This window comes from Esox lucius, chromosome 14, assembly GCF_011004845.1.
Source record: "Esox lucius isolate fEsoLuc1 chromosome 14, fEsoLuc1.pri, whole genome shotgun sequence".
Classification (NCBI taxonomy): Eukaryota; Metazoa; Chordata; class Actinopteri; order Esociformes; family Esocidae; genus Esox; species Esox lucius.
This window is the reverse complement of record NC_047582.1, coordinates 20,207,114-20,215,501: the sequence shown is the minus strand read 5'-3', so window position 1 is coordinate 20,215,501 and position 8,388 is coordinate 20,207,114. Positions and strand designations below refer to the sequence as shown.

The window sequence follows — 8,388 nt, the reverse complement described above, 5'->3', positions numbered from 1 at the left end:
CAGGCTGGATGTTACATCAGGACTTGCTGATGTAAAAAGGGCCTTATAAATCATTTTGAATAATTGATTGAATCAGCTATGCGGTGCAGAGGTGAAAGAGAGGTACAGTATACCAATTGGGAATAAAAGGGAAGATTAGTTGACCAAAATGTGAACAGGACCAGGTTGGGTTATTAGCCAAGACACTGGGGTTAATACCCCTACTCCTTTGATAACTGGCAAGGTATCTTTAGTAGCCACAGACTGCCGTGACACCTTTTTAATGTCCAATCCAAAGGTTGACATCTTATGCAGTGAAATGTCCCATTTACTGCCCTGGGTCATTGCATGGGAAATTCAATTTTAAAACCAGAGGGGAATTTACCCACTATTTGCCTTCCAACATCACTTAATATTGTTATTCTTTTTTATTCTTGTTGATTTCCACACTTTGGTAGGTCAGCTGTGTTTTTAAAGTGCATTCAATTCCTTCACAACTATTTGGTTTGAAACGTGGCCTATTTCATTATGTAGTAATGCTGAGTAATTTGTAAATATCTCTGTTGGTAAACAGAAGAATGAGAATAGGAGCTGTTGGCATGCAAAATGTCCAAAAGCAGGCCTTCAATGTGAATTTAAATGGTAAGTTGTCTTGAGCAATACAATGTTGGTGTTTTGTTCATAATGCAATCACAATTCCAGCAGGGATTTTAGCAATGATTATTAAAAAATATCGTATTTATCTGGATACATTTTGGACTGCCTGAGCGAAATTGTTCTACTTTATCCATAGAAGCCAACGCGAGCGAATTACATGGATCAATGCACTTCACGCAAGCAATGTTTCTTATCGGTCACTGGGCAGTATCATGCCATTGTGAAATGTGACTTCAAAGGTGTATTACGCTAAAAATAACAGGACATGAAAATGAATCTGAATTCAAATTAATTGTATAGGCATAGCCTAAGACTTGATATAATTATATAATAGTGTCACACCACTACAAGTGAGGCATCCTAAAAGTCATAGAGAAATCACTAGATCCTATTGACCTCTCGTGCATTTAATTTCCTTGCAGCCGTTTCCCCCCACCGCGATTACGCAAGAGTCGTTAATCGGACGAAAGACGGGCACAGCACAGCCGGTATGGCACAGCCGGATGTTTTTCTCATTCTGTATGCAGGCCAGGGCAGGATATAACATAGCTGCTGTCCAGTTGCGTTCACCAAAACGGTGGATGTAAAAGACGCAACAGTCCACAACTTCTGTTTTTGTTCTACAATTTGGCGAACCCCAAGAAAGATCCGCAGTCAAATCTAACAAAAATTAAGTTGAGTGATATGGATACCCAAGCCAATGGACTCAAACGACCCTGAGTTTTTACGGGGAACAATAATTTACAGTCCTTTGCTTCATTGGGATTGAGGAAATGTTAATGACCAGTGATTCGTGTCAGATGAGAGCAGAACGTCAGATGCTCTTTTCTCCACGCTCTGTAGTGCGCTCCTAGATTATTAAGACTTAACAACTTTCAAGATGCTCTGCTCTCTTCTCCGTGGGATGTTACCAATTGTCACAATGTTGATTTTCACACTTCTGACAGGTAAGTCTTACACTTTGCCGGGATGAATGGTTGTTGTGAAAATGTTTGAAATCAATATTTGATTCGTTATATTCTGCAACAGATTATACTTTATACGCTTAAATGTACGATACAATGTTTTGTTAAAAATGTAACCATCGATCAAAATGCTCACAGTTATATGACAGCATAAAAGCATATTGATGGAAAGTCTTATTTTGTTACAAAAGGCCTATGTACGACATTCGTTCGTTGAAAACGTGTAATTTCCTATTTACATACTAAATAAAAACAACGTTTTTTTTAAAAAGGAACTTTTAAAAGAACATTCTGAGGATATCTAATAGTCTGTGTGTGAACACATCCTTTCAACTTTTCACATGAAAGTGACGATTGTTTGATTGGGTAACCAATGCTTTGATATACCACAGGCCTATGTTTGCTGGAAAGTTTAGTTTGACATACTGTAAGTACAGTGTCATTCACTGACATTTAGTATAGTGTTTTAAAGTTTGTGGTAGCACTATCATGTTATTATATGCTTGTCACTCATGGACTGTAGAGTAATTTAAGATAAAAAAAAAAGATGTATTAAAATTCAGGTAGAAATTCAGGTAAAACTGAGCTCAGTAGAGCTGTATTTAAATGCTAATGTATTACCAAAGTGTGTGTGGTCCTGAAAGGTCTAGGCTACTCTGAGCCATGACCTAAATCTGCTGGAAAATCAGCAAAAATAATGAATATTGCCATTGATGAAGACAATAGATGAACACTCTGATATTGTGCAGGGCTTGCAGTACATAATCATAATATTCCACATTAGATGCTGCCAATGGTGCTTCTATGAATATCTTTAATTAGTTATTTAGTTTAAACCTTGAATATATATATATTCCAAGTATAAACTAAATTACTAATTAAAGATATATTTATGTATGCATGTATATATATATATATATATATACACACACACACACACAAACTTTTATTTTATATAACCAGGTTATTGTAAGGTTTTTATTTTAAATTTTTCCCACTCAAAGATTTCAGTTTGTTTTTCAATTGAATTGTTCACATTATAGGTTACATTAAAAGTGGTAAAAGTTCTGACATGATTTATCTTTGTCTCATTCTTCACAACAACAACAACCTGGCATTTTAACAGGGGTGTGTATACTTTTTATATCCACTACATATATCCACTATACATATATACACACACTATTTTTATATAACATTTTAGAATGTCCATTTAACTTTGAGAATGTGGAAAAGGAAACTTTGAAAATGAAGTGGCAGCCAGGAGAACACAAGATGAAGGTCTTTTTGCTTTATTGAAGTATAGGCACATGGGCAATTGTTACTTTCAGCCTGAAGTAATTTTTCGATGTGTATGAGTGTGTATGTGTGTGTATGAGTGTGTGTGAGTGTGTAGGAGTGTGTGTGGTTCCTCAAACAGAAACAGAACAGAGTGTCATTTAGACAGCATTCATGAATAGTCTCAACCCTATAACAATAGCAAACAACATGGGTGTTGATAATAGAAATAAAATAGATTGTATACTCACACTTATACTGCCCTACTAGTAGCACAACAAGGCAATTTACTGATCAAAAGTTGCACTGGTAGGCGCTCAGTATTATGCTCTAATAAACTGCTCTCCTAATACACATCTACACAGAATGCATAAAACGTTGGCTGCACCTATAAAGAGAGAATTCATCCTAGATGTATATTTGGATGAATTAAAAGATACCTTGAGTTGTTCTTGAAAGCCCATCGAGACATTTTTCAATTCTGTCCCAGCATGGAATTATTAGCATTGTCCAAATTCAGGAATTGAAACATTCCGCTGCATGGCAAACGGAACAACTCAAGGTAAGTGTCGTTTCACCCAAATATGATTCTAGGATGAGCTGTCCCTTAACATCACAAATGGCACTGAACTTTTCTCGCATTATCCAAAACACCTCAAGCAAGCAGTGACAACATGCCCAGACTAACATTTGTGTAACATAAACACACATACAGTGGGGAGAACAAGTATTTGATACACTGCCGATTTTGCAGGTTTTCCTACTTACAAAACATGTAGAGGTCTGTAATATTTATCATAGGTACACTTCAACTGTGAGAGACATAATCTAAAACGAAAATCCAGAAAATCACATTGTATGATTTTAAAATAATTAATTAGCATTTTATTGCATGACATAAGTATGTGATCACCTACCAACCAGTAAGAATTCTGGCTCTTACAGGCCTGTTAGTTTTTCTTTAAGAAGCCCTCCTGTTCTCCAGTCATTACCTGTATTAACTGCACCTGTTTGAATTCGTAACCTGTATAAAAGACACCTGTCCACACACTCAATTAAACAGACGCCGACCTCTCCACAATGGCGAAGACCAGAGAGCTGTGTAAGGACATCAGGGATAAAACCTGTAGACCTGCACTGGTCACCCCTCTGAGCCTGTTTCCTCTCTAGGTTTCTTCCTAAGTTTCGGACCCTTTTAGGGAGTCTCACCAGGCAATTAGCTTGGTGAGAAGGCAACAACTGTTGGCGCAATTATTAGAAAATGAATGAAGTTCAAGATGATGATCAAACTCCCTCGGTCTGGGGTTCCATGCAAGATCTCACCTTGTGGGGCATCAATGATCATGAGGAAGGTGAGGGATCAGCCCAGAACTACATGGCAGGACCTGGTCAATGACCTGAAGGTCCCCCTGCTCAAGCCAGGACATGTCCAGGCCCGTCTGAAGTTTGCCAATGACCATCTGGATGATCCAGAGGAGGAATGGGAGAAGGTCATGTGGTCTGATGAGACAAAAATCTAGCTTTTTGGTCAAAACTCCACTCGCCGTGTTTGGAGGAAGAAGAAGGATGAGTACAACCCCAAGAACACCATCCCAACCGTGAAGCATGGAGGTGGAAACATCATTCTTTGGGGATGCTTTTCTGCAAAGGAGACAGGACGACTGCACCGTATTGAGGAGAGGATGGATGGGTCGCGAGATCTTGGCCAACAACCTCCTTCCCTCAGTAAGAGCATTGAAGATGGGTCGTGGCTGGGTCTTCCAACATGACAACGACCCGAAACAGTGTGGCCTAGCCGGTCTCCAGACCTGAACCCATAGAAAATCTTTGGAGGGAGCTGAAAGTCCCGAAACCTGAAGGATCTGGAGAAGGTATGTATGGAGGAGTTGGCCAAAATCCCTGCTGCTATGTGTGCAAACCTGGTCAAGAACTACAGGAAACGTATGATCTCTGTAAATGCAAACAAAAGTTTCTGTACCAAATATTAAGTTCTGCTTTTCTGATTTATCAAATACTTATTTCATGCAATAAAATGCAAATGAATTACTTAAATATCATACAATGTGATTTTCTGGATTTTTATTTTAGATTCTGTCACTCACAGTTGAAGAGTACCTATGATAAAAATTACAGAGATTCTACATGCTTTGTAAGTGGGTAAACCTGCAAAATCGGCAGTGTATCAAATACTTGTTCTCCCCACTATACGTATATATATAAATGTACAGTGAGGGAAAACATTTTTTTAACCCCTGCTGATTTTGTATGTTTGCCCATTGATAAAGAAATGATCAGTCTATAATTTTAATGGTAGGGTTATTTGAACAGTGAAAGACAGAATAACAAAATTAAATCCAGAAAAACACATGTCAAAAATGTTATAAATTGATTTGCATTTTGATGAGTGAAATAAGTATTCGACCCCTCTGCAAAACATGACTTAGCACTTGGTGGCAAAACACTTGTTGCCAATCACAGAGGTCAGACATTTATTGTAGTTGGCCACCAGGTTTGAACACATCTCATGAGTGATTTTGTCCCTCTCCTCTTTGCAGATCTTCTCCAAGTCATTAAGGTTTTGGCAACTCAAACCTTCAGCCGCCTCCACATATTTTTTATGGGATTAAGGTTTGGAGACTGGCTAGGCCACTCCAGGACCTTAATGTGCTTCTTCTTGAGCCACTCCTTTGTTGCCTTGGCTGTGTGTTTTGGGTCATTGTCATGCTGGAATACCCATCCATGACCCATTTTCAATGCCCTGGTTGAGGGAAGGAGGTTCTCACCCAAGATTTGACAGTACATAGCCCTGTCCATCGTCCCTTTGATGCAGTGAAGTTGTTCTGTCCCCTTATAAGAAAAACACCCTCAAAGCATAATGTTTCCACCTCCACGTTTGACATTGGGGATGGTGTTCTTGGGGTCATATGCAGCATTCCTTCTCCTCCAAACATGGCGAGTTGAGTTGATGCCAAAGAGCTTGATTTTGGTCTCATCTAATCACAACACTTTCACCCAGTTTCCCTCTGAATCATTCATTGTTCATTCGCAAACTTCAGACGGGCCTGTACATGTGCTTTCTTGAGCAGGGGGACCTTGCAGGCGCTGCAGGACTTGAGTCCTTCATGGCATAGTGTGTTACCAATTATTTTCTTGGTGACTATGGTCCCAGCTGCCTTGAGATCATTAACAAGATCCTCCTGTGTAGTTCTGGACTGATTCCTCACCATTCTCATGATCATTGCAACTCTGCGAGGTGAGATCTTACATGGAGCCCCAGACCGAAGGCGATTGACAGTTCTTTTGTGTTTCTTCCAGTTTCGAATAATTGCACCAACTGTTGTCACCTTCTCACCAAGCTGCTTGTCGATGGTCTTGTAGCCCATTCCAGCCTTGTGTAGGTCTACAATCTTGTCCCTGACATCCTTGGACAGCTCTTTGATCTTGGCCATGGTGGAGAGTTTGGAATCTGATTGATTGTTTCTGTGGACAGGTGTCTTTTGTACAGGTAACAAACTGAGATTAGGAGCACTCCCTTTAAGCTCCTAATCTCAGTTTGTTACCTGTTTAAAAGACACCTGGGAGACAGAAATCTTTCTGATTGAGAGGGGATCAAATACTTATTTCACTCATTAAAATGCAAATAAATTTATAACATTTTTGACATATGTTTTTCTGGATTTTTTTGTTGTTATTCTGTCTCTCACTGTTCAAATAAACCTTCCATTAAAATTATAGACTGATAATTTCTTTGTCAGTGGGCAAACGTACAAAATCTGCAGGGGATCAAATACTTTTTTCACTCACTGTATTTCAATATATGTATGTACAGTTGTGCTCATAAGCTTGCATACCCTGGCAGAAATTGTGACATTTTGGCATTGATTTTGAAAATATGACTGATCATGCAAAACAATTTACATAGTTCTTTGGCTCCTTTTTAAATTATAATGATGACAGAAATCTCCCAAATGGCCCTGATAAAAAGTTTACATACCCTTGAATGTTTGCCCTTGTTACAGACACACAAGTTGACACACAGGTGAAAATAACAAATAAAGGTGAATTTTGCTAAAAACCTGTGGCTTTTTAAATTATTTATTATTTTTATATATATATATATTTCTATATATATATTTCTTTCCTTTCCAAAAAAATCTAAAAGTAGGTTTTGAGTGAGGAACAACTTTTTTGGAAAGGAAAGAAACAGGTGCAGTGGTCTCGTAATCTTTTCCGGAGCTGTATATACAGTATATATACATCCCTGTTTCAAAATAAAGTTGGGACGCTGCATGAAAATGTAAATGAAAAACAGAATGCAATGATGTGCAAATAATTTAAACCGTATATTTTATAGAAAATAGTACAAAGACAACATATCTAATGCTGACATTTTTATTGTTTCTTGAAAAATATATGCCCACTTTGAATTTGATGCCAGCTTTCAAAAAAATTGAGACAGACCTAACAAAAGACAGGAAAAGTTGTGTAATGCTAAAAAACCTGGTGGAATTTCACACAACTAATTAGGTCAATAGGCAACAGGTCAGTAACATGATTGGGTATTAAAAGATCATTCCAGAGAGGATGGTTCTGTCAGAAGTGAGGATGGGGAGTGGTTCACCACTCTGTGAAAGACTGTGTGGGCAAATATTACAACAATTTAAGAATAATGTTTCTCTATATAAAATTGCTAATTGTTCTGGGATCTCATCTCATCTATGGTACATAATGTAATTTAAAGATTCAGAATATCTAGAAAAATCTCTGTACACAAGGGACCAGGCCTGAAAACCAATATTGGATGGCCGTGATTTTCGGGGCCTGAGGCAGTACTGCATTAAAACAGACACGAGTCTGTAGTGGAAATCACTGCATGGGCTCAGGAACACTTCCTAAAACCATAGTCTGTGAACACAGTACATCACTGCATCCACAAATGCAAGTTAAAACTCTACCATGCACAGAAGAAACCTTATTTAAACAAGATCCAGAAACGCTGCCGCATTCTATATGCCCAAGCTCATTTAAGATTGACTGAAGTGGAAAACTGTCCTGTGGTCTGACAAATCAAAATTTGAAACTAAGCTTGGGAATCCTCCAGACTAAAGAGGAGGGGGACCATCCAGCTTGTTATCATCGTACAGTTCAGAAGCCATCATCCGTGATGGTATGGGGGTGCATAAGTGCACATGGCTTGACCTGCACATCTGTGAAGGCACCATTAATGCTTAACAATATATACAGGTTTTGGAACAACATATGCTTCCATCCAGATGAAGTCTTTTTCAGGGAAGGCCTTGCTTATTTCAGCAAGACAATGCCAAACCTCATTCTGCACATATTATAACAGCATGCCTCTGTAGTAAAATATTCTGGGTGCTAAACTGGCCTGCCTGAAAACATTTGGTGCATTATGTAAGGAAAATATGAGAACTAAAATATGAGCCGGAACTGTTGAGCAGCTGCAATCCTATATCAAGCAAGAATGGGAATACATTTTACTTTGAAA

The 8,388-nt window shown here is 38.4% G+C and overlaps 1 protein-coding gene across 1 annotated transcript in view; it reads left to right on the top strand.

Annotated features, from left to right (window-relative positions):
• Positions 1 to 1,165: 1,165 nt before the first annotated feature.
• si:dkey-1d7.3 (transmembrane protein 132D) overlaps positions 1,166 to 8,388 on the top strand; it is a 37,086-nt gene continuing 29,863 nt past the window's right edge. Inside the window, exon 1 of the mRNA XM_010877439.5 lies at positions 1,166 to 1,583. Coding sequence (XP_010875741.3) covers positions 1,517 to 1,583 — 67 coding nt within the window. The 5' untranslated portion in view covers positions 1,166 to 1,516. The remainder of the gene's footprint in view (positions 1,584 to 8,388) is intronic.